This window comes from Scyliorhinus canicula, chromosome 4 (genome assembly GCF_902713615.1).
Source record: "Scyliorhinus canicula chromosome 4, sScyCan1.1, whole genome shotgun sequence".
NCBI classification, from domain to species: domain Eukaryota; kingdom Metazoa; phylum Chordata; class Chondrichthyes; order Carcharhiniformes; family Scyliorhinidae; genus Scyliorhinus; species Scyliorhinus canicula.
This window is the reverse complement of record NC_052149.1, coordinates 208,061,971-208,089,378: the sequence shown is the minus strand read 5'-3', so window position 1 is coordinate 208,089,378 and position 27,408 is coordinate 208,061,971. Positions and strand designations below refer to the sequence as shown.

Here is a 27,408-nt window from a genome sequence, read left to right as displayed (position 1 = left end):
ATGTTGCCTGGGCTGCAGAGTTTTAGTTAAGAAGAGATTGGACAGACTGGGGTTGTTTTCCTTGGAGCTGAGGAGGCTAAGGGATGACATTTGATTGAGATGTATAAAATTGAAAGGCATAGAAAGGTATGATCCCTTGGTAGAGGGATCAATGACCAGGGCGCATAGATTTAAGGCGAGGGGCTGGCGGTTTCAAACATTTTCACCCAGAGAGTCATGGCAGTCTTGAACTCACTGCCTGAGAGGATGGTGGAAGCAAAGACCCTCATAATGTTTTAAGAAATATTTGGATGTGCATTTAAGATGCTGAGGCATACATGGCTGTGGGCCAAATGCTGGAAAATGGCTTTGATTGTTTTTGACCAGTGCAGATGCGATGGGCTGAAGAGCCTTCTGTGCTGCAGACCTCTATGATGTTGATTGCCTTGTAATTCTGGTATGCAAAGGCTAATAAGAGTTAGTAATTTAAAATAGCTCATACTTTTTCTCTGCTAATGTTAAAGAAATTTAAAAGACTAAATGCTGACATCTCCAGGACCTGATTAGTAGCTGCGGAGATAGTTAATGCAGTGGCTACGATTTTCCAATGTTTCCTGGTCGATTTGAAAACAGCAGTTGTATCTTCTACTGTTCAAGAAAGGAGAGAGACAGAAAACAGACCAATTTAGCTAGTCGTCAGGAAATTGGAAATTATCATTAAGGAAGTCTTACGAATGTATTTGAAAATTGTAGTATGATCACATAAAAATCAGTGTATTTTTACAAATGAGAAATCATGTGGCAAACATATATTAGGATTTTTCAAGCTGTAACTAATCAGGAAGACACGAGGGATCCAGGTGGATGAAACATTGCCAAATAAAAGGCTCATGTGCAAAAGAAGGTTCATGAAGCTCGGAGTACAATATTAGTATGGATTGGTTAATGGGCAGAAAATAAGGATAAGTAGGGTATTTAAGTAGCAGGATGTGACGAGGATCAGTGCTAGGGACATTATTTACAATCTACATTCCTCTCGATCTCCTCATCCAAGTCGTTAATGTACCTTAAGTTCGCAGACCATATAAAACTAGGTGCAATTCAGGGCAACACGGTAGCATCGTGGTTAGCACTGTGCTTCACAGCACCAGGGTCTCATGTTCGTTTCCCTGCTGGGTCACTATCTGTGTGGAGTCTGCATGTTCTCCCCATGTCTGCGTGGGTTTCCTCCCACAGTCCAAAGAAGTGCAGGTTAGGTGGATTGGCCATGCTAAATTGCCCTTGGTGTTCAAAAAGGTTAGGAGGGATTATTGGGTTAGGGGGATAGGGTGGGAGTGAGGGCTCAAGTGGGTCGGGGCAGACTCGATGGGCCGAATGGCCTCCTTCTGCACTGTATGTTCTATGTTTAAATATAAGCTGTGGGAAGGACAGAGGCTGCAAAAAAATATATAGACTGGTTTAGTGAGTGGCGGCAAGATGGCAGATGACATGTAGAATGTGCATCTTTTAACTGAATCATTTTGTTCCATTGATATAAACCTGATAAGTGTACAGAGACTGGAGCGGTTATAGCAGGCATTTTAATTCCCAGGAATAGCTTGGTTGTGAGTAAGTAGGTCGTTAATGGTTGATGTTTGGATTCTTGCTGTAACCTGGCTTTAATTTGTCTACTTATCATAGAATCATAGAATTTACAGTGCAGAAGGAGGCCATTTGGCCCTTCGAGTCTGCACCGGCCCTTGGAAAGAGCGCCCTACTTAAGCCCACACCTCCTCTATGCTTAACGGAGATGCCTCTGACAAGTTTTGGACAGTAATTGTCACAGCAATTAACATTCTTTGATACAAATTCTTTCAATTTGGTTTTATTCAAATTAATATCTCCAGCATGGATTTCCTGCGGCTCAGGAACCTGCCAATTTAAAATATGCCCAGTTCCTCATCATCATCTTTGGATAGCCCAAACATAATAAATGCTCTGTTCTTGCATCTGCTTTGTCCCATTCTTTCAAGTAAATATTTAGCAGGGAATTCGCTTCTTCGTTGGCCACAAGCCAATGACTTGTGACTCGGGGGAGAACACTGCTAAAGCATTTATGATGCTCTCTCGGGAGTCTCCTGCCATGATGGCGTTCCAATTAGAGCAGGTGCTTCAAAAGTTTGGTCTCAGGCATACAAGCAACATGTCTGCCATAAAGGGCTGATTTTAATGATTTTTAGCACCCAAATACTGAGAAATTCAGCTTGGGAGAGGCTGTTATTATTGAACCACCTTGCCTGGTTCCAGATTTGGAGCATCTTGTGAAGGCACCGTTGGTGGTAGTTCTCCAGTGCTTTGTAGTGCCTGTTGTAGGTTGTCCCAAGTCGCAGAAGTTCATAGGAACATAGGGGCCACTGCTGTCCGAATACCTTGAGTCTCCAATTTGAGATTCTGGTTCTCAAATCTTCTCTTCCACAGACAGCTGAAGGTTGAAATGACACATTGGATGCAATGATGGATTTTGTTGTTTATGCCTGCCCTCTGTAAAACGAGGCTCCCAAGATCTGAAACCGATTTCCCTTTTCCAGAATCTCGTTTATTTAATTAAGTCGATTTCGGGGAGATGTATTGTGGAAGGTGGTCGGAAGAGGACCTTTAGTTGTCTGGATGTTTAGTGAAGGCTCATTTTCTTATGTGCTTCATCAAAGGAGTCAACAATGACTTGGAACTCTGCCACCGTGAGTGCAAATGTTTTTTTTAATAGAACACAGTGCAGAAGGAGCCACTCGGCCCATCGAGTCTGCACCGACCCACCTCAGCCCTCACTTCCACCCTATCCCCGTAACCCAATAACCCATCCTAACCTTTTTGGACACTAAGGGCAATTTAGCATGGCCAATCCACCTAACCAGTTCTCTACGTACTGAAGCTCCATGAACAAGGGTGGAGTGGTTTTGGATTGAAGGCAGTCTAGATTTGCCCATTTTTCTGTGAATTATTTTCATACCTATGGATAATATTCTGGAGGTGAGGTGCAGTATTGAAGCAAGGAAAATGGAGAAGATGGTTGGTATGATGACACAACCTTGTTTGAAATTAGTCATCTCCAAGATGGGGTCTGCAGTGATATAATTGAGGATTATGGCTTGTATGTCATCATGGAGTAAGTGGAGGATATGGCAAATTTCTGTGGGCAGCCAAGGTTCCTGAGGATATTCCAAAAGTCTCCATGGTTGACAAATCATAGGCTTTCAGGAGGTCCAAAAAGGCCATGTACATGGTTGGGTGCAATTTCTTGTATTTTCCTTGGAATTGCCCGACAGTGAAGAACATGTATGTGATTCAGCGGCCGACTTGGTATTGGGGTGAGGCCTTCATCGAGAATTGCAATACTCAAAACCTCTAAAGGTTCTACAGAACCTCACGGTGCATCATGATCTGGATCTCGCTCTCGCTGGGTGAGGCCCAGGTGTGCATATTTATGACCCATTGGGCTCAATTAAATATGTGTTCACCCAATTCACCCGGGGCCCAGGATTCACCAGCACCGCCAGCTAGACCTCAAGTGGGTGCCATTAGACACCTTTGGCAGGGGTCTCTCTGGGTAGTTGAGGCCCGTGGTGGTCAGGCACTGGGCAGGGTTGCTCCCTGGCACCAAGGTGGCTCTACTAGACTGACAGGGACACTGCCAGCCAGAGCACTTGTCTGATATTGCTAAGTGCCCAGGTGCCAGGTTCCCATGCCAGAATTTGGAGCCTGGCAGCCTTGCCCATAAGAGGTGGGGTGAGTGGGAGCTCGAGGACCCCAGAAGAGATCTGTGGGGGAGGAGGGAATCCTGTGGCCGCTGAGGGGTCAAAAGATTGAGGCTGCCTTTAAAACAGTGCCCTGTTGGCTATTAGCCTTCCTGCGCTGAGCTTGCCATTGCAGGAAATGGCTTGTGTTCCCACCGAGTAGAACCTCACTAAATGCACCGTTAAGGGGACTTGAACTTGAGTCTGCTGAATTGCGCACCATGTCTGTGACGCCTCTTATTGCACCGCAAAACCACATTCTGTCAGGACCTGTTCAGCTACTGAGGAGACAGCTGAAGGGGATCATAGCAGCCTAGTTCTTGTTCTGAAAGCTTGACCCCCCTCCCCAACCCCCCACCCTGGGATTAACGTGTACCCACTGCCTATTTGTCTCTGATACAGGGAGTTGTTGTGCTCTAGAACAGTGTTTTTCAAACTTTTTTACCCAGGGCAAAAGATGTGTGGGTTAGGTGGATTGGCCATGCTAAATTGCCCTGTGGTGTCCAAAAGTTAGGTGGGGTTACAGGGTTAGAGTGGAGGTATGGGATGAGGTAAAATGCTCTTTCAGGGGTCGGTGTCGACTCGATGGGACAAATGGCCTCCTGCACTGTAAATTCTATGATTCTTATGACCCATTTTTAACAACTGGATATCCTTCGGGACCCGCACTGGCCAACCTTTGCGATGGCCGGCCAAGGCAACCCACCAGTTTCACTTGCCTTTTAATGTCACAGGTGTGCCTGCTCGGTCATCAGGATCTAATTTCATATAATTTCTATAGTTCGGAATGCGGCCACTCATCCCATCAAGTCTGCACCTCCCTCTGAAAGAGTACCTTACCAAGGCCCAAACCCCTACCCTATCCGCGTAACCCACCTAGGGACAATTTAGCATGCCAAGCCCATCTAACCACATCTTTGGACTATGGGAGGAAACCAGAGCACCAGGCCCGAGGAAACCCACACAGACACGGGAAGAATGTCCAAACTCCACTTAATGTTACATTTCTGATAATGACTTCAGTGGATGCGTTAATATTTCCCCGCATCCATTGGAAAAAGAATCAAGAGGTTTGTCCTTAAACCCGCCATGTTTAGCCTTTAAATGTCTTTGAAGTGTTGAGGGCTTTAAACTTGCATTTTCTAGTGCTTTGCTGCATATAACGCATGAACTTTGAATCATAATTTGCAGTGGCACAATTAAGAAACCCACACTTCAAGTAATCACCTTTTTATGCTACTTTTGTTCCCATTTTCAGCCTCTTCTTCATGGGTTGTTCACTAGAGGCCCTGGAGTCCACACCAGCACTGGTTGCAGCTGCAAAATGGAGGAATCGCTCTCTCTTGTGCCAAGAACACATCACACCATCTGGTTCTGGGTCAGCGTGCTGACATCCGGAGGAGGCATTCATCCTCGCTGTGCTCTGGGCCTGCGCACTGCTGAGGCGGAACGCATGTACGGAATGGCCGGCATTCTGAAACCCATTCACAGCCAGCATTTTTCAATGCAGTCCGTGACTTTGCGCAATCAGGAACCCCGCGGCGCATGGACCCACGATCGGCAATGTCGCGACACATAGTCTGCAACTTCTGACACCCACCCATGACCCACGATTTGAAAATGACTGCTGTAGAAGCTGGTTGAAAGAGAACCTTTTTGAGAGGACTGTTTAACATGCAGTATTAACAACAGTGTGCAAAAAAATCGTCTGTTTGAAACTAAGATTACCTTAGACAAAGCGACTGAAATAGGTCAGACCATAGAGTGCACCGAGGGGGATGCGTCAGAGCTTCAAAGTGTGCAAGTGGGTGAGGCAAACCAGCTGTGAGGCATTATGGCTGCAAAGTACACTGCCAGGTTGACCAGCACAGTGGAAGTTCAGCCACAATCCCATGAATGGGATTGTAGTCAGCAGTCAGGGAAGAAAATAGGGAGCATCCGCGAGGCAGAGAGTATAGTTAGCAGTGGTCACACGGCAGGTTTGGACTTGAGGCAGGAAGGGAATGGGTGACCAGCAGGCAGAGCCAGACGACTAGGTAAGCAGTGCAGAACTTCGATGGCCATCCACTGCAAAACCGATCGACCACGTTGGATACGGAGAATGGCCTCGCTGGTTGGGGGAGAAAGCGGCAACAGACCAATTTGTTACACCATGGTCAAGAATGTCTGAGCAGTTCCAAGACATTCTGGAGGGAAGAGGACACACTGGCCATACCTCAACGGTAGTGATCTCAGGATTACTACCAGTGCCACGTGCTGGTCAGTAGAAAGTATATATTGGAGGAATACATGCTGAAGAGATGGTGTGATAGGGAGGGTTTCAGATTTCTGGGACCAGTTCTGAGGGAGGTAGGCCAGTACAACTGGATAGGTTACACCTGGGCAGGAACTCTGGACTAGAGCCTTAGGGAATGTAATTGCTAGAGTGATTGGGGAAGGTTTAAACTAATGTGGCAGGGTATTTAAGCAAATACGGCAGGGGAATGGGACCCTAATGGAGGGATTCGGAGGAGGGGGAATCGGGGACAAGAGTAAAAGATCAAATGGGAAGGAAATCTGAGAAATGGTGTTTGGAAATTGATGGGATTAAATGCTGATCAATCCACAGGGCCTGATAACGTCGCAGAGTATTTATGGACTGGCCCTAAAACAAGTGGATTCCTTGATGCTTGTCTTCCAAGATTCTATGGACTCTGGATCGGTTCCTACAGATCGGAGGTTAGCGAATGTAACCCCACGATCTAAAAGGGAGGTAAAGTCAGCCTGGCATTGGTAGTGGAGAAAATTCTAGGGAAATGATTCTTGACAAACCTACTAGAATTCTGTTAAGGATGCTGCGTTCTTGGTCCACAGTATGGCCCACCATGCCAGGGCCATGCTAGGAGAGACCATCCAAGGGCCACCTCAACCACCCCCCCCCCCCCCCCCAACCCTTGTGCCTGTGCCTCTTCTACCAGATGCTCCACCACAGTGACTCCTGCAATATCTTGGGGTTTGTGGGGGGGGTTGTGGGTAGGAGGGGGGGGGGGGGGGGGGTGAGGTGGTTCGGAGTTGATTTGCAGTGTGGGAGGATTGCCTGGCCATAGGATCTCTATTGGGCCGCCCACTCAAGATGGCGGCCCGATAGTGGGATTTCCTGGGAATCCCTCGTATTCCACGCCATATTTTTCCATGGCAAGGAATATGGAACTTCACCCCACTTTACAACTCCAATGAGATTGTAAAACTGCTGCAATTCAGCTCCGGCAGGAGAACCTAAGGCGGGTTGCAACTAAATGGGACCTAAGTCCCCTAGCCAGCACATTTGGCTCTCTGCGGCAAGAAATGTATGGCTATAAAACACCACTCGCATTAAATCAGAGGCTGCACATAGCTGTTTTCTACACCGAGGAGCTCTGCTCGCTGAAACTTCAGTACAGAAAGATATCGGGGCACCAATTCTAATTGGCACAATCGCCAGCACAAAAAGATGCCAGCCTGGCTGTGCCCAATCAGATGGGCACCTTGGCAGTGCCAGGCTGGCACATTATCATAGTGCCCGGGTGGCACCAGTGCCTGGGTAAAACCCTGCTCACAGGGCATGCACCTGGAAGCCTCCGGAGTCCCCCGCGAGCGCCATTCCTTCTGGAGATGCGTACTGAACAGCGCTCGCTCGAGGTTTCCGGGCAAAGGAAATGCTTCCCAAGCCTCGGGTACCTCCTAGAAACTGCAAATTAAAGTGAAATGTCTCGCAAGATCACGTTCGATCTTGAGGCATTGCGAGCCGGGTAGATCCTGGAAACGGGATCTCCTGGCTTTGATCAGCCACGCTGAGCCGTGGTGAGTTGCCTTAACGGGTGCAGCCTGGCTGTTGGATCGTGCCCATAATCTCCCAAATGGAGAATACAAACCTGTATATTTCCAACAAGGAGTTGGATGTAGTTCTTGGGGTTCAAGGAAAAAAGTATTGGGGCCACGGGTGGGGAGTGAGTGAGCGTGAGGCAGGGAGAAAGAGAATGGGAACATGCTGGAGTGGCAGAAAAGGACCGAATGGCCTACTCCTATTTTCCAGCAATAAGTAATTACTTCTCAAACATTTGAGTATCTGCCACTGCAATGAAATTGAGAGGGTTTTCATTAAAAAGTCTTGGGAAAGCAAGATATCATGGGGGAAGAAATTAAAATTGAGAACGGAATACAAAAATATTAATCCCTTATTTTTTTTAACCTGAAATATTTTGTGTGTTAAATGCAAGTGTTTCAAGTAGTACAAGTGCAGAATTTGCCCCAAATTTGTCACAGTCAGGCTCTGACTGAAAACCGGCGTGTTTCTCTCCAGACACTCAGCTGAGTTTTCAGACCTGGGGCTGGATTCTCTGATTTTTGATGCTATGTCCCCACGCCGGCATGGCAACGGTGGTGTTTTACGACTGGAAATTCAGCTAAAAATGGTCACCAATCCTCCATTGATTGGGGGCTGGCAGCTGAGCAGCGTAGAGCACCCGACTCTAGTTGCCGTTACGGTACGGAGAATTGCCGGGTCCGTGGCCACGCATGTGCTCAGCGGCGGCCTGCAGAGGCTGCACTGTGCAACATGACGCCGGCTGCCCATGGACCTGGCCTGCAAACTAGTGCCCCACTTTGGCTGGCTCCCGAGCCCCAGACCACCCACCAACAGTGCCCCCAGTCCATGACAGAGTCCCCCCTATCCGCGATTGGCGTTGGACTGAGTCCGCTGCCGCCACGCCGAGTTCCCAACGGATGATGGGACACGAGATCGACACTGTTGGGAACTCAGCTGGTCCGGGCAGAGCATCGGGGTGTAGGTCTCCGGCAACATCCTGAGGCCTTCGGTGCATCACGCGGCGTACTCTCTTTTGTTACCTTACTGTCGTGTGTTTGGTAGCAGTACCGTATATAACATGTGTTACTCAATCCAGTTGTGGCAGAGCCTTTCTGCACCTTGATGAAGGAGGCTCGAAGTCGTCCAGAGGTATTGAAAGGTTTATTGAGAAACCGAATTTAACAACTGCGTGAGTTCTTACTTTAAGATCAATACCAGTAGAAAGGTTACAACGTTTATATACTGTAGCTATGTCTGACGACACTAGTAGCCCTGAGCTAGATCTATGCTCCTACTCTCGTCACCGTCTAATCACCAAGAGAGGCAGAGAGCCGCTTGCATCTGCTTTTATACCCGCCAGCGTTGCCTCCTAGTGATCTTTCAATTTCCCATTAACCCCTTGTGTTCATAACCATGTAAAATCACTACATACTCGGTGAAGGGCGGAGCATCACGAAAGTGGCGCTGCCCCTGATTTGGTTTGAAACTGGTATTCTCCGGCCAGTCGCCAAACATTATTTCGGCATTGGCGCCAAGAGAATCCTGCCCCTGATTTTCTGGCACTTGGCACACAGAAAATCTGGGGGCATGGTTTCTGCCATCATTCTGACCTGGTGGAGTCTAATAGAGACTGCAAAGCATGCTCCACAGAGATCCGGGTGCCATCTTTTAAAGGATGTCCCCACCTGTGTTTCAAACACCGTTCATGTTCCCCCAAACACCCCCCCCCCCCCCCCCCCCCCCAACAAGCACAAAGGTATTGGGATTGGGGGCATTCTTTCCCTCCCCTCACTCACCGCATATAAGGGGATTTTCTCCCTGCCCCCCCGAAATGGAGGGGGGTTAGCCCCGGCAATGCCCAGCCTTGACCCTCAACTGCAGGCACCGTCTTCACCTCCCCCACCCCCCGAGTCGTCACGCCGGTTTTTTGCTTTTAAAAATCAGTACTGAATTGTGCCAATATGATGTGACGCTACGGGGGAGGAAGCTACAGAGCTGTTTTAAACGTGACTACATTTATTCAAATTAACGGAATCCGTCAATCCTTTTCTGGGTGTGAACATGATCATGCCAGTGGGGGGTGGATCTGAAACTGATCTCGCCAGTGCCGATCCTGTTTTTGCCCTGGTGAGATTTAGCTGCCATAACGGGATTTGTGTCTGTGGCGAAGAGGGCCACTGGGCCCCTCCAAAGCTTCTGCTCCATCTCCTTTGGCACAGTATGTGAGATACCCACATGGCTGTTTGGATTGATCTGTGTGAGGCCAGTTGTCTCACACTGGTGAAAATAAATAATTTTAGAAATCTCTAATCAAACTAAATAACGTTTTCCTCAATGCTGTTATTCACCTTTCCATGAATATATCTGAAATGATTTAATGTACAATGCCCAATATTTAATGTTGGATTATTGTTTTTTGTTTTACGAAAAAAAAGATAGTGCTGCAGCTCATTGTAATGTTTAGGTTGGCTTTTTTTGCTCCATTTAACCCGAAGCTGAATATACTTCTTGCTTTACAACTTCCCACTGCTTCACATTCATATGACTTAGAGAGTTGTAATGTCTTAAATCATTGTCGGACCGAACAGTGTTTTTTTTGTATGTATATAATATAGCAATTAAAAGGTTCTCACACCCCCACCCTCCAAAAAAAAAACTCCATATTGAATTCTAAATCATTATACTCGTCCTTGAGACCAGCAAAACATCTGTGGTCAAATCAGTACATTACTGCAGCAGTGTCTCTTTTTTAAATGCAAGATTTCTCATTATCCCTTCATCTTTAATAAGACTTTAACGGAATCAAAACTTGCTGCTCTGGAAAATGTTACATAAAGCTGTCAGGCCAAGGAATATAAATGCAACTTTGTCAGGAGTCTGGTCTTGTGAATTGTTTATAAGCCATAAAATACGAAAATCGAATTGGAAATTGTTTTCTCCTGCGTTGAAAAGCAAGGTTTACATCTGATTAGCTCAATATTTAAGGAATATGCACTCTACTCCTCTGAAAACTGCCTGTTTGTAATTTCTGTAATCAAAGAAAAGAGCTTCCAAATTACCAATCCTGTTTTATGATTCAACTTTTGTAACAATATTCTAATTGCTCCTTTCTAAAGTTTGTGTGATTGGTAAGTCCTTTTTATTTAGACTGCACAGAAACTCTTTGGGTCTAAACTGTTGTCATTTACTCAATCAACGCTGATGTAATTTATCAAACAGAGTTTAAACAATCTTCACTTTTAGCACAAAGGATGGCTTGCAAATTGTTTGTTGCAAATTTGTTTCAAAAAAACTGTCCCTGCCATTCCATCTTTCCCTGACCCCTTCCCGCAATTGCCGTTCCCATCCTATCCTCATGGAAATAATCTCTCCAGCCAGGGGTACTTTGTAAGACTCCCCTCGGTGAATGCTGCTTTTGTTCTCCTCTCACCCCACTGCAGTCACCAACCATGGACAGCTACACCTGCTTCACATGCTCTGGTCCTTTGTGTGTGCCAGGCACTGCCCACCAAATAAACCCAACAGAGTACCTTTATGGATTTGGTCTTGGATTCAATGAAGTCACGATTTCTAAACTTGGGCATTTCTCTTTATTGAAGGTGACTCCTGGGAGTAAGGCATCCTCGGCTAATCTTTGTCCTGGTGATGTTATTGTGGCCATCAATGAAGACAGTACAGAGAATATGAACCATCTGGATGCTCAAAACAAGATCAAGGCCTGTACAGACCAGCTTACCCTTTCGATTAACAGGTCAGCAATTAATGTCCAAAACTAATCCTCCTTCTATTTAAGGTCAAGCTCCACTTGTAATGCAGGAGAAAATATATCAAATTTAAAAAGATAGTCCAATTTTGCAGCTGTTTCCGGTGAATTCAAAAACGTACTAGTTCAAAGTCCTCTTTCGGCACGCTTCTCAGCGGCTGATGTGTCGAGATTCAACCTGCTATTCAACGGCACTGTGCTGTTTGTTTTTGGACCGTGGAGTTTCTCCCCGTCAAGGTCTCACTTAAACTCTTTCCTGCACTGATCCCATCAGCAAGACCGGCTCCTCTCAGATCAGGGTACCATTATGACGACTGTCCCAATCCCTAAGCCACCCTCCCAACCTTTGTCTGCCCTCACCCCACTTCATGGGCAAAGCCTCCTACTGCCCTGACGATTGGGGGGGGGTGGTGTCTCTAAAGGTCTACGAGACCCCACCTCTCTAAGGTGTCGTCACACCCGGCCCACATTTTGTGACAACCAATGCTAAACGGTGCCCGGCTGAGGTCTCGCAGGTGCGGCTGTTTACACTCGGGCACCAGGTAAAAGCAGCGTCCATGCTGGGTGTGGTCCAGATCACAGCGGGTGGCGTGAGTTGGGCCCAACGCAAGCTCAGTTTGGGGCTCTCGTGGGATTCGCCGTTCCATCTGGCTTGAGTCAGACGCAGTGCATTGGCTGCATTGCTCCCGTAATCTCTGCCTCGGAAGACTTGGCCTCTCAATCCCCTATAATGTAGTGACTCGTGATTTTTTATTTTACCCACCTTCCAAGGTTTGTTGAAGTCTCTTTCACTTGCACTGTTCGCACCTCACTTGGACCCAACAATCATTATTCTTTTGACTTTTTGTCTCTCAGTCCATTGTACAATAAGTTTTAAAAAAAATAATAATTTTACAGGATGTGGGCGTCTCTTGTTAGGCCAGCATTTATTGCCTATCCCTGGTTGCTCTTCAGAAGATTATGGTGACTTGCCTTGAACCGCTGCAGTCCTTGAGGTGTAGGTACACCCACTGTGCTGTTGGGGAGGGAGTTCCAGGATGTTACTCCTGCGACAGTAAAGGAACAGCAATACATTTTCCAAATCAGGGTGGTGAGTTACTTGGAGGGGAACCTCCAGGTTGTATTTGCTGCTCTTGTCCTAGATGGTAGTGGTTGTGGGTTTGGAAGGTGCTGTCTGAGGAACCTTGGTGAGTAACTGCAATGCATCTTGTAGATGGTACACACTGCTGCCACTGTTCATTGGTGATGGAGAGTTTGAATGTTAATGAAAGGGGGAACAATCAAGCGGGCTGCTTTGTCCTGATAGTGTTAAACTTTGGTTGCTGGAGTTGCACTCATGCAGGTAAATGGAGAGTATTCCATTACAATCCTGACTAGTGCCTTGTAGATGGTGGACAGTCTTTGGGGAGGGTTAGGAGTTGAGTTACTTGCCGTTGGATTTCTAGCCTTTGACCTGCCCTGGTAGCCACAGTATTAATATGGCTAGTCCAATTCACTTTCTGTACCAGATGGTAATGCCATTGAATGTCAGGGGGTGGTGGTTAGATCCTCTCTTGGAGAGGATGGTCATTGCCTGACACTTGTATGGCACAAACGTAACTTGCCACTAGCCTGGATATTGTCCAGGTCCTGCTGCATTTGGACATGGGCTGCTTCATTATCTGAGGAGTCGCGAATGGTGCTGAACATTGTGCAGTCATCTGCAAACAGCTCCATGTCTGATCTTATGATGGAAGCAAGATGACTGATGAAGCAGCTGAAGGTGGCTGGGTGAATCGTATTGGCTGAAAACTGAAATCTGTGATGCTGGGGACTATTCCATGAAGGTTATTCATGAAGGCTCATCATCTCAATCTTGTGCCTCGCCTGAGATCCTCAGGTTAAATCACCACCTGTCTGCTCTCCCCCTCAAAGGGGAAAGCAGTCTATGGCCATCTGCGACTATGGCGACTTTAACCTTATGACAAATGCTGTTTAAAATAAAGGACAGGATTTATTCATTGGAAAATCATTTTGTTTTGCCCTGAGACAATAATTTGTAACTTTTGGCTGAAGATGGCTTATTGAGCTGTGTACAATAAATACTCCTTTCATGTGGTATTAAATCTAATTACTTCAAACTTTTGGGAACAAAATTATGTGCCACATATCTAAATTGGTGTCTGGTTTGGGACTGGTATTTGTTCCAAGCCTCTAAGTGACATGTGCTTGATAAAGTGAATACAAGCTGATATGGGATAACATTTTCATTATCAGCTTTGCATGACTTGTATTGATCATGTCTGCCGTCTATTGGGTTCTGTAGTGTCAGTATACAATATCTCATGAAATTCTTTACTTGATGTGGAGATGCCGGCGTTGGACTGGGGTGAGCACAATAAGAAGGCTTACAACACCAGGTTAAAGTACAACAAGTTTGTTTCAAACACTAGCTTTCGGAACACTGCTCCTTCCTCAGGTGAATGAAAGAGGTAGATTCCAGAAACATGTATAATTAAATCTTTACAGATCCAGAGATAGGGGTTACCCCAGGTTTAAAAAGGTGTGAATTGTCTCAAGCCTGGATAGTTGGTAGGATTTCGCAAGCCCAGGCCAGATGGTGGGGGGTGAATGTAATGAATCCAAGGTCTGGGTTGAGGCTGCACTCATGTGTGCGGAAATTGGCTGTAAGTTTCTGCTCGGCGATTTTGCGTTGTCGCGCGTCCTGAAGGCCGCCTTGGAGAACGCTTTGACTTTGTCTATATATGTGTTTCTGGAACATATCTCTTCATTCACCTGAGGAAGGAGCAGTGCTCCGAAAGCTAGTGATTCTTTACTTAGATTAGAATTGTTTTTTTTTTTTGCTCCATTTTCTTTCGCCTTGCAGTGCTTGTTGTATCTTTTTGTTGCTGAAGTATATAGTTGCAAATAAAAATATATACATCTTGGGGCAGATTAAAACAAAGAATGTTGAGTAGCACCAACCACAAATGCAGTCAATATTCCAATACAGCATTATTAATATTTGAGGATTGGTGTGAGCTGCTGCACTATTCACTTACTTGCATTGCTGCAGTGGACAATCGGTGGGATGCTCAAGTTTTGTAACTCAACAAAGCAGTCTTTCCGATCAGACTTTCTTAAACTGGAGGTCTTCCTCTAGGTCCGGAGAGATAGAAAATGATCCCATGGTAAACCAGGGTTGTCGCCCACACTTCTCCTTTAATCCAGCTAAACAGTTGAACCAATTTGTGCACATTAAACAAAATATGTGATTTGGCTGTCATTTGCTTTTGTAATGCTGACTGTTTTTTAAGAAGCTGTTAATTGGCTGTGAAGTGTTTGTGATATCCAGAGGATTTGAGGTTTACTTGCAAGTTCTTTTCTTTCTTTTGGCAAAAGGTAGAATGATGCAGTGAGCCACCTTTTTTTGTAAAATTAAGGCAGTTAAACAGGGCCGGTGCTAGGAATTGCGGGCCCAATTAGAAAAGTGATGGCGGGGCCCCTACTCTACAAAAGTAAAAATTTATGTATTTTTATATTTCGTGTGGTATGCTCGTCTTTAACCAAAAAAACCCATTAAATGCTTGATATACTAAAATTTTGAAACTTACTTACCCGGGCGGAAGGATTTGGCGGCGCAGGGCTGAAAGATTTGTCGACGGTAATGCGGTGCGTTCCCCAAAAGTAAAAACTACCCTATAGTTCCTCTTAGAATACAGAAAAGGCTTCAAACGGTAACTCTGTCGCCGCTGGCGCAGGGCCCCCTTAAGGTGCGGGGCCCAATTTGATGAAATTGGTCAAATAGGCTTAAAACCGGCCCTGCAGTTAAACGAAACAAGTACCAGATGAGCAATAGTTGGCAACTTTTCCTGGAGGTTTGATCATGTGATATCTGCCCACTGTTTCTCAATTGCATACCTTTACCTGAGGACATTTCAGTGTCTTTTTGTTTTGGAGAATACAAAATTATCAGTGAGATGACGTGTCAAAACAAATCTGGAAATTTACGTTACTTTCTGAACTCTTTTCTTCCAAAAACTTCCAAATTCAGCAAGTCCTTTTGTCCACATTTCTTTCTTCCTTTATTTTAATCCCTTGCATTTCTTGTTTATTTCCCCATCCTTTTTCCTCTGCTGCGCCCTTTGCATGTGTCCATTATCCTGGTTTCACATCTCTCCAGTCTGGTCAGCCAGGTGATCGGTCTGGTACAAACGCCTTCACAGAACTCTGCATGGATGTTTAAAATTGAAGGCAGACTTGAAATGTACAGTGCCGAATGCTGATTTCTCAGCTTTAAATTAACACTCTTTACCCACCCCCTCACTCTTCTGACTACTGACTGCACTGTCTTTGTTACTCTTCTCATTTGTCTCCCTTGTTAATTATGTTTGGGGTGCTCGGGTGAAAAAGGTCTGCTTTTCTGAATTTCTAACAGCAATATCTAGAGGGGTGGACAACCTTGCCATGAACACCACTCTTGGTGATCTAGTTAAAAATGGGGTTCAACAAAAATGCCACAAGCTTGACACAGCACCACTGTACATTACTTTTCTGATTCAGGAGCGATGCAAGTTTATCTCCATAAGTAAAGTTTTTAAAAATAATTGTCTATTTGCTGGAAACGTCTTGGAACAACTGTTGTCCTTCCCAAACAGAAACTGAATGTGGCAATTAAGATAACACAGGGCCTTTGTTCACTCTGGATTGATGATTCTAATTAATTGATTTCCTTTGCACTGAGGTTAGTAGCTCTTGCAAACCACTTTCTCTTCCCTTGTGGCTTTGTTTAAGATTTTTTAACATCAAAGTGGATGAGAGAATATTGTATTACAAAGAAAAAGTACAGCACAGGAACAGGTCCTTCGGCCCTCCAAGCCCGTGCCAACCATGCTGCCCGTCTAAATTAAAATCTTGCACACTTCCTGGGTCCGTATCCCTCTATTTTCATCCTATTCATGTATTTGTCAAGATGCCCCTTAAATGTCACTTTCATCCCAGCTTCCACCACCTCCTCCGGCAGCGGGTTCCAGGCACCCACTACCCTCTGCGTTTATAAAAAAAAACTTGCCTCGTACCTCTCCTCTAAACCTTGCCCCTCACACCTTAAACCTATGTCCCCTAGTAATTGACCCCTCTACCCTGGGGAAAACTTCTGACTATCCGCTCTGTCTATGCCTCTCATAATTTTGTAGACCTCTATCAGGTCGCCCCTCAACCTCCGTCATTCCAGTGAGAACAAACTGAGTTCATTAACCGCTCCTCATACCAGGCAACATCCTGGTAAATCTCTTCTGCACCATCTCTAAAGCCTCCACATCCTTCTGGTAATGTGGCGACCAGAATTGAACACTATACTCCAAGTGTGGCCTAACTAAGGTTCTATACAGCTGCAACATGACTTGCCAATTCTTGTACTCAATGCCCCGGCCAATGAAGGCAAGCATGCCGTATGCCTTCTTGACTACCTTCTCCACCTGTGTTGCCCCTTTCAGTGACCTGTACATCTCGTTCTCTCTGACTTTCAATACTCTTGAGGGTTTTACCATTCTCTGTTTATTCCCTACCTGCATTAGACCTTCCAAAATGCATTACCTCACATTTGTCCGGATTAAACTCCATCTGCCATCTCTCCGCCCAAGTCTCCAAACGATCTAAATCCTGCTGTATCGTCTGACAGGCCTCATCACTATCCACAATTCCACCAACCTTTGCGTCGTCTGCAAACTTACTAATCAGACCAGTTACATTTTCCTCCAAATCATTTATATATACTACCAACAGCAAAGGCCCCAGCACTGATCCCTGCGGAACACCACTAGTCACAGCCCTCCAATTAGAAAATAATTGCTTCCATTGCTACTCTCTACCTTCTATGACCTAGCCAGTTCTGTATCCACCTTGCCAGCTCACCCCTGATCCCGTGTGACTTCACCTTTTGTACCAGTCTACCATGAGGGACCTTGTTAAAGACCTTGCTGAAGTCCATATAGACAACATCCATAGCTCTACCTGCATCAATCATCTTTGTGACCTTTTCAAAAAACTCTTATCAAGTTAGTGAGACACTACCTCCCCTTCACAAAACCATGCTGCCTCTCACCAATACGTCCATTTTCTTCCAAATGGGAGTAGATCCTGTCTTGAAGAATCTCTCCAGTAATTTCCCTGCCACTGATGTAAGGCTCACTGGCCTGTAGTTCCCTGGATTATCCTTGCTACCCTTCTCAAACAAAGGAACAGCATTGGCTATTCTCCAGTCCTCTGAGACATCACCTGAAGACAGTGAGGATCCAAAGATTTCTGTCATGGCCTCAGCAATTTCCTCTCTAGCCTCCTTCAGTATTCTGGGGTAGATCCCATCAGGCCCTGGGGACTTATCTACCTTAATATTTTTCAAGATGCCCAACACCTTACCTTTTTGGATCTAATTTCCATTTAATTAGAAATCTCTGCAACTTTTTTTTTTACCAATCTAAGACTTTCTTAACCCCTTGAGAATCAAATACTGTGATCAAACTTGGAAGTGAGTAAAGTTTGTGGTTTGAATATTATTCAGTTGCTTAAATTTTTGGAGCATGTATTACATGTATTTTGCTTACATGGATGATAGTTCTACAAATAAGAAGCTATTTTTATAACATTGCTCATGTGTTGGACCAAATAGCCTCCTTCTGTACTGTATCTTTTCTATGATTCCATATCTACCCCTACTTCTGTGTACATGTCAGTGAAACATCCATTCATGATATCTGCTCCTTCTCTCAGCTTTTTTTCTAATTAATTGCCTGAGGATATTTGCAGTGCGAAATGTGCTATGTATTATATGGAACAACGGGACCAAAATGTAGACATGCGCATCGGAATTCTCCGCAGGGGGCCGAATTCATGAAGGCCGTCGTGAACTCGGCCGAGGTTCACGACGGCCTCGGAGCCCGCTCCCCGCACCTAATTCACCCCCACCCGGGGGGGGGGGGTAGGAGTGGGCCTCCGTCTTTCTTGACAGCGACCTCGTCACGCCAAGAATGTGAAGTCATCCGCGCATGCGCGGGTTGCCGGTTCCAGCCCCCGCATGAGCGGATGACTTCATTGCGCAGACGGCACGAATCCGCGCATGCGCGGTGGCCGTCTTTCTCCTCAGCCACCCGGAAAGACATGGCAGCTTGATCTTGCCGGGCGGCGGAGGGGAAAGAGTGCGTCCGTTTTGGACGCTGGCCCGACGATCGGTAGGCACCGATCGCGGGCCTGTCCCCTCCCGAGCACAGTCGTGGTGCTCCCGTCCCAAACGGGCCCCTAGATGCCCCAAACGGGCATCTGGCGCCCGTTTCACGAATGCAGCGACCAGGTGTGTTTGCCGCCATCGGGAAGCGGGCGTGAAGGGTCGGCCCATCGGGCACGGAGAATCGGCGTTCGCCGTGAAAAACGGCGAGCAGCGATTTTCCGGGGGGGGGGGGGGGGGGGGGGGGGGAGGGGGTGGAGAATCGTGGGGGGCGCCAGGGGGGTGTAAAAATTGTGGGGGGGCCCTCCCGCGATTCTCCCAGGCCGCGTGGGGAGCGGAGAATCGCGCCAGTGAATTCTCCAATAACAAATTTAAGTCCTCATTTACATGTCCAACTACCTTTTATACTAGTTTTCCCTTTGTGTTCTGTCACTATAATATATACAGCTTGTTAATAGGAGAAACTAGGGGCCCGTCTCAGGGTTTCCACCAGGGGCAGAACCAGTTGCGGTGCTCCCAACCCACTGTGCCCGATGCGATCTGGTTCCCGCCCTCCGTGTGCGTGAACCAAATTCGCATATTTCAATGAGTCTTAAAATTCATAAATATGCGCAACCCATTTGAGGTCCGAGTTTCCTGGCATTCACTGGCACAGCGTGAGGCCGACCGAAATCAGTACTGCATTCCAAAAACTGAAATCAGATGTGATGACCACATGGGGGGGGGGGCTTCGGAGACAATTGGAGCATCCAGTTGGGAACAGGGCACTGCCAGGTTGACACTGCATGGGGTTGCAGGTTGGCACTGCCCAGGTTCCAGGGCCATGCCAAGGGGCAGGACTGGATGAAATGAAAATGAAAATCGCTTATTGTCACAAGTAGGCTTCAAATGCAGTTACTGTGGAAAAAGCTGGGTTCAATTCCCACCTTGGGTCACTGGCTGTGTGGAGTTTTTCTGTTCTCCCTGTGTTAGCATGGGTTTCCTCCAGGTACCGGTCCGGTTTCCTCCATTATAAATTTAGAGTACCCAATTAATTTTTTGCCAATTAAGGGGCAATTTAGCACGGCCAATCCACCGAGCTTTCACATCTTTTTGGGTTGTGGGGGCGAAACCCATGCAAACACAAGGAGTATGTGCAAGCTTCATACAGACAGTGACCCAGAGCCGGATTCGAACCTGGGACCTCGGCGCCATGAGGCCGCAGTGCTAACCCACTGCACCACCATGCTACCTCCACAGTCCAAAGATGTATGGGTTAGGTAGATTGGTCATGCTAAATTGCCTCTTAGTGCCCAGTGATCTGCAGGTTAGGTTATGGTGATAGGGTGGGGTGGACATGGATAGAGTGCTTATTGGAAGGGTCGGTGCAGGGATACTATGATTCTATTATAAAACCATCTGTTGCTATTGTCAAATGAATGACGAGGTAGTGGTGTAGTGTTATTGTCACTGGACTAATCCAGAGGCAAGTATACTGGGGTCCCAGGTTCAAACCCCGCCACTGCAGATAGTGAAATTTGAATTCCATAAATATCTGTAATTTAAAAAGTCCAATGATGACCATGAAACCATGGTCGACTGTTGTCAAAAACCCACCTTGTTCACTAATATCCTTTTTTTTTTTTATAAATGTTTTTATTCAGTTTTCGTATTTTATATTGAACAAGTTACAAATTGTTAGGAGAGAGAAACAAAAAAAAAAAAACAAACAAAAACAAACACGCAAAAATTAACATACATATTTACAGGTAAGCATCTTCGTAGTAGTAACTGCCCCCCCCCCCCCCCCCCCCCCCCCCTCAACATGTTTATTTAGCTTGGTTTTGGGCCTTAGCTAGCCATCGAACCCCCGTAACGAACCTGTAGCCCCCCCCCCCTCCCGCTACCTTCCCCCGACTATTCTTCCTCTTGTACATTGGCCACAAATAGGTCCCGGAACAGTTGCATGAATGGCTCCCACGTTCTGTGGAAGCCGTCGTCCGACCCTCGGATGGCAAATTTGATTTTCTCCATTTGGAGAGATTCCGAGAGGTCGGACAGCCAGTCCGCAGCTCTGGGCGGTGCTGCTGACCGCCAGCCAAACAGGATTCTACGGCGGGCGATCAGGGAGGCAAAGGCAAGGGCATCCGCCCTCCTCCCCAGGAATAGATCTGGCTGTTCGTTCACTAATATCCTTTCGGGAAGGAAATCTGCCAACCTTGCTGATCTGGCCTACATGTGACTCCAGACCCACAGCAAAATGGTTGACTCTTAACTACCCCTCACGGACAATTAGGGATGGGCAATAAATGCTGGCACAGCCTGCGACGCCCATGTCCCATGAACGAATATATTTTTAAAAACATACCATCTTAATGGGAGGGGATGGCGATGCCCCAATGTAGATGAGGATGGATCGTGGTAGGGATGGCTCAACCTCCTGCCTGGATTGTGTGAGCAGGAGTGGAGTTGACATGATCATTTAGTGATCGGGGCAGGGGTAAGTGATGTTGCCCTCTGGGGTCGAGGGTTGGGGGTGTTGCAGTGAGACAATTGGTTCTGATTTTGTCCATTTGAAATAGATTGGGAACACTATCTTTGCCAGAAGCTTGCTCACATAAATCTTTATTATCTAAACCGCTTCGGTGTGAAATCACTAGTGATTTAAAAGTCAAAATGTCCAAATTGTGGCATGTTTTGTAGAGAGGTAAAATAAACAACTGCATAACTGAGGTACGTATAAAACACCAGAATTACATTAGTTGAATATTTTTTCTCTCCTGTGCTTTCCTTGTGCACATACTAACTGTGATGAATGTTATCAGTAGCTGATATAATGGTACCTTACCTTTAATGCATTGGCCCTTTACAACCGGGCTTGGAACCCTGGGGGACTCCGCCTCTGGATCCGCCCCCAGGAAACGGTATATAAGTTTAGGCTCACTCAGGCAACATGTGATGAGCACACTTCTCGGCTGCTGTACAGTTCTCAGATGATTAAAGCCTTTGAATCATCTATCTTCTCTCCTGTGTCGTGATTGAGGGTATCTCACTAACATTAAACAAAATGAGTGGACAGCCTTCTCCCATGCTTTGTCATAAAAAACCAGTATAACTCAGAAACGGGCCCTTTTGGCCCAAATCCATGCGAATGCTAATGGTTCACAAGAGCCCCTTCCCTCTTCTTTCTTCTTCTTACCCTAATGATGTATCATTCTATTTCTTTTTTTTTCTCATTGTGCTCATCTGGCTTCTCTGTAAATGCATCCCTCGTAGTTGCCTCAATGCTCTGTGGTGGTGAATTCCATATTTTAATTGTTCTCTGGGTAAAGAGGTCACTTTTGAATTTGTTCTTAGACTTATTAATGGCTTCTATTTGTATTAATTGCCTCTAATTCTGGCCTTTCTGCAAGTGGAAATGTCATCTAGCTGTCTACCTTTATTATTTTAAAGTGTCACCTTTGCAGATTTTTTTAAAGAGAAAAGAATCCTACCCTATTCAATAATTAAAAACAGAAAATGCTGGAAAGCTCGGGTCTAGCAGCATCTCTGGTGAGAGAATCCGATTTAACACTGAATCCGTAAGTCCATATACTCTTCAGAAGAAGTCATATGGACTCGAAGCATTCATTCTGTTTCTCTCTCCACAGATACTGCCAGTCCTGTTGGAGTTTTTTCAGCATTTTCTCTTTATATTTCAGAGTTTGCTTTTATGTTAGCCTATCCCTAACTCCTCAGTGCTCTTCTAACTACACCAACATACTAATCCCCATTGACCAAATTGGGTGGTATCTGTAAATTTATCATTCCAGAGTTCAAATCATTCTTGCAAATGGTGACCAGCTGTGATGTTGGCACTGATTTCTTGCGGATTGCCAATCTGAGTAACAACCTTTTGGTCATTGCTGTGTTTTTTCCCCTCTGTTTTGTAACCAGCTTGCTATCCATTCTGCTATTTGCCCCCCTGAATTTGCAAGGTCTGAAATTGGTATTAGGAAATCGGACACCCTGAGTAACTCCGCCTTTCTGATGAAGGATTTGGACTTGGTTTAAAACATGTGAAAATTATATTAACATTGTTGGGTGTCAGAGTGTATGGTGGCACTGCGCTCTAATTGATCCTGTGCTTTAATTATACTTAATATGCAAGTGAGACACAATTCTGGAACTATTCAAAAAGATAGGATTTATGAAACATGCATTTATGAAACTTCCTGCCACATGGTCTATTTGGTTAGATAGTCTTTTTCAAACTTTTCTTTTCTTGGGATCCATTTTTGCCAACCCCATTTTTGCCAACGCAGGTTGATGTTTCACGACACGCTGTGTTTGCATACCTTTTTAATGCGAAAGGAGAGCCGGCTTGGTCCTCCCTATCTCACTCCAATCAGGTTCACAGGAAGAAAGGGCAATGTGCGTATCAGGTGCTGACTTCAGCCAGTTCTTTTGTGCTGTCTTCACCTTTTGTGGGAATGGAAAATCCAACCTCGCACATGTAGGTCATTGTGAAAGGCACTAGCAATAAAATGCTGATTTTACTCTGCACTGGATGGTCCTGGGAGATTGTGGGATCTCAACCTCAAAAGCAATTTTTAACCCACCACTTCTCTTTCAAAATATGAAACTTCTCCCCTCATTTTCCAGTACTTCCCTGCATATAACACGCATGGGCTATGCATCCTTACTTTCATTGGTACAATTGAAAAACCATAATACCAAGAAATCATCTTTGTTCCTGTCTGAAGTTTCGTCTTTGTAGGCTGTTCACCAGAGGCCCTGGAGCTCTGTACAGAGATACCACTGGACTGTCTTTCTGTGGACTTTCCTCAGCAGCTCTTTCCAGCAGATTCAAATGTGAGATCAAGATCCTGGTACACTGCCTATGTGTGTCTCTTGCAACAAAATGATCATCTTCACAGTCCTCTTGCCTTGCTTGCTAGCAGCTAGATAATGGAAGAAGCACCAAAAGCACATGCACTTGCCGATAGTGTCCTGTATATATGCGCAGGGTGTGTTGACCTTCCCATTGCTGCTGCTTATGGTCAGAGGATGCACTCATTTTGCTCTCATTTTAAAGCCAGTAGCGTCCACCATTATCAATTTACATGCCAGTACCAGCCATCGGGTGCTTCTCTTACGATCAGGATTATCTCGGGAATGCCATGACCGATCACTCCGCGACCCCTCTGCGGGTTGTGACATGCACTTTGGAACACCCGGAGTTCGATCACATCAATTCCATTTGTGACTTGTAAGTGTTCTAGATGTGATTTGACCGAAGCTATCTGCAACAGTAACATCACTTTACCTTGGGTTGGAGGTGCATTTTACAGACCGACGTTCCAATAACCATTGTGATTATGATTGGCGCTGGTGCACTAGCTGTTAGCAACTTGTGTTTTGTACATGGACAATGAATTACTTACTTCGGCATTTCTTAAGAAAATACCCCGATTTTCTCTTTTTTTTTCTAATCCAAATTGAATATGCTGTTGTCTACATTGAATTTACCTGCCATAATTCTTCCTATTCACATGCCACTGTCCCTTTTTACAATTTCCTATGTGATCTTCATAATTTACTGTAATCTGCAAATTTGAATGTGCAATTCCCTCTTTTTGATTTTAACTGTAATCTATTGAAAAGTTGAGGTTGTGGTGTAGATCCGTAGGGAACACCCACTTGTTGCATCCTCCCAATCAGCAAATGTTTCCTTTATTCCTTTTGTCTTCTACCTCCCAACCAATTGATGTTGATGAGTTGTGTGAAAGGAAAGGCCAATTTACATTGTGTCTAGAGGTGATCAACCATCATAATGCAACAATTGCTTACCAGATAGCAATACCTTCATGCTTTACAGCAGGATATGAAAATGTTACAATAGAGCCATATTATTGCTAATAATGCTCACTCTTGGATTAATACTTTTGGTGAACTGTGGGGAAAATAAATGTTGGCATTCCCAATAATTGAAGATGTTGAGCAATGATAATTAAGATAGTTAATCCTTTAAGATACTTAGTTATTAGCCTGTTGAAGGATTCTGCAAATATTAGTTTTTCCCACATATTTAAAGAATTGCAAAGACATTTAAGGCTGCACGTGCCTGCACTTGCACCCTAAGGTTTATCAGTTAAGTTTGGCCGGAAACCAGCTTGGATCTAGTTTTGCATAACCTTCACATACAACTATTTGCATGTGTCTAACCCACAGCCCAGTCTAACCAAAAACAAAAATATATTGACAACGTATTTGTGCTTAAGTTCAATAGCCCCTTGACTGATTCTCCTTATCAGTACCTGATTGAATGGGAAGAGGTTTGATCCATTGGAATCTGGCTTTCCTGTGTTTCAGTATGATTTCTGGAAGTCTGTTTATGCTCCCATCAACCACTGAGGTCAAATTCACAAGATACATTTATTACATTTTTGCTTTAGGTTTGTTACATTTGCTTTAGGCCAGGCTTTTTCAAAGTGGGGGCTTTTCTAAATTTCGTTTTTAAAATAAATAGAGATCATAAATAACAAGTACAGCAAAACCATTGTCGTGTCATTACAAGTGCTTGAGTCGTGCTTGTTAGTGGCTAGCAATTTTTCATTTTAAACTGTTCAAACATTTTACAGTCCATGACCTTGAGTAAGCACTCAAGACTATTGGTCACATCACCAACAAAGCATCAGTCCAATCAGTCAAAAACTCGAATGGTTGAACCATGTTCGTCGTCTGAGTTGGTCTCTTCCTGTGGTTGTGATCTTGCTTTCGTGTTTCTTGTGTCTTCCAAACCTGCTTGGTATCTGGTTGAACAGCAAGAATCACCACTTCGATATGCTGTTGCTTCTTGAACAATGTCCTGTTCTTCTTGACATTGGTGCCAATATGCATGAATTTAGTATTTTCTACAGACACGTTTGTTTGTTCGACCTCGACCTGTAGCTGTGTTTCACACACTGTCCTGCAGTCCTTTGCTCGATTGCCATCTGGATTGCTTTCCAGACTATATGGTCTGTCAAGTGTGACTGCAAGTTTCAACACTTTCTTGGACTGTGCTGTTCAGTTATCCTTCAGTTTCAGAGCTATACCTTTGTGTAGTCTGTTGTTCCATAGTTGCACTTTGTGTGATCAAGATCTGTTCCTTCTGGATTGTTTGATTCATTTTCAAATTTTTAGTATCCGTGTCCTTTGTATTATCTGATGTTTTGCTGCACTTGATGATCTCTGGTTCCTGTGGATGATCTGATGCATAGTTGTGCTTTGTGATATCAGTTCCTTTTTGTGTGATCTGTCTGATGTATCGTTGAGCTCTTGATGCTTCTTAATTGGAGTCAAGATGACATTTTCTTGTTGGCTGTTCACAATTGATGTGCTCTCACTTGATCTGTACATTGTTGCACTTTCATTATCAGCCTTTGTACAATCCAGCTGAGATCTGTCAGTCTCTCTTTTGTCCTGCACAGCTTGTATGCTACTTGTGATCACTTTGTCGCTAGTTACAAATAAAGTGGATAGACCTTCGTAGTCTCCATTTTGTTGCTCATCATCTGTTTCTTCACTGTTGTCCTTACTGGCAAAAACAATGAATAGACTTTCATCGTCTTTTTCTGGCTCTTCAAAGAAACATGCTAGACTTTCCCAGTCTTCTCCTTGATCCGTCGTTGTAACTGTCTCATGTACTCTCCAAACCAGAATGCTGTACAAGCTTGCACACCTATTAGCGATAGCTGCTCATCGTTGACCACCTCAAAGTCTAGAGGCATTTCAATGTTTCCATGGCTCGCCAACAGACGACATGCACCTTCCGTGATGACCCTATTCCTATTGTAGTTCACCAGTTGACATCTAGACTTACCTATGGTCAGTGTCTTATTTACTTACAGCAATGACTTCTGTGAAATCTTATCTGCTTTGGCACCTGTATCAATTCCATATGGTGTTGCTATGCCATTCAGATTTAGTCCATCTCTGACTGATGTTTTTTTGGAGAGGCATAGTCGATTCCTCCTTGAATCCTTTGGAGCAACCTCTGTGACTGTCGCTATCAGGAAGGTGTCCTCTTCTCTGAACTGCTCGTGTTCGCTGTCTTTGGTTGAATGTACACTGTTGATCTTTCTGTAGTCAGTGTAAGATTCTTAATTTCCTGGACCATCTACTTCTTCCACGCTATATACTGTCATGTTTCTACTGCTGCACAAGTGTTGTTCTGCTGCTGGTGGAGATTCACTCAGTTCTCTGCACTTTAAAACTGATTTTTCCATTGCCGAGGACTGTCTCTTTAGGGGGGGGGGGGGGGGGGGGGGGATGAAGCTGCAACATCCTGATGTCATCATTCCAGTGACATCATGCGCAAAATGATCTTCGGCAATCATGCGCTTTTGTTCAAGTGCACATGCGCAACTTTTCACGAATGCGCAAATCAGTGGTTCTGCGAATCATGTCTTTCAATGTCCGCATGTGCGATCTGGTCCCGCACATGCGTGTTTTCTTCAGATGCGCTTGCGCAAACTGGCCTTCACTTCCAGCGTGCTGACATTTTTTGGTGCACCACAGCACCAATGTACCCGAGAATTTCCGTGCCACTTTCCCGATTTCAGCATTTCTGTGCATCTATTTTTGCTTGCTGTACTCACACGGGCCATTTAACAGAATTTTCCAGCATAACATTTTTTTTGCTTCGGTAATCATTTAATTGGCTTTTACTCTGTTATAAGCCCACAATACTCATCAAATGTTTCCATGACAATTTTAAACTGATTTTTCTCCTCCTCATTTTCAAAATTGAATTCGTTATGAGGCTTTACAGCCAGCGGTCCAGCCAAATGTAAGAGGAGTGCTAGTTTCTGTTGTTTTGAGGCATTTTCAAGCACAACATCACACAGAAAATTTTCACACTGCTGCTTGA

The 27,408-nt window shown here is 45.1% G+C and overlaps 1 protein-coding gene across 2 annotated transcripts in view; it reads left to right on the top strand.

The window, feature by feature from the left end:
- LOC119965342 (PDZ and LIM domain protein 4-like) overlaps nucleotides 1-27,408 on the top strand; it is a 128,419-nt gene that overhangs the window by 23,096 nt on the left and 77,915 nt on the right. For both annotated transcript variants that reach the window (XM_038795971.1, XM_038795972.1), the window contains exon 2: nucleotides 11,172-11,323. In XM_038795971.1, coding sequence (XP_038651899.1) covers nucleotides 11,172-11,323 — 152 coding nt within the window. The remainder of the gene's footprint in view (nucleotides 1-11,171; nucleotides 11,324-27,408) is intronic.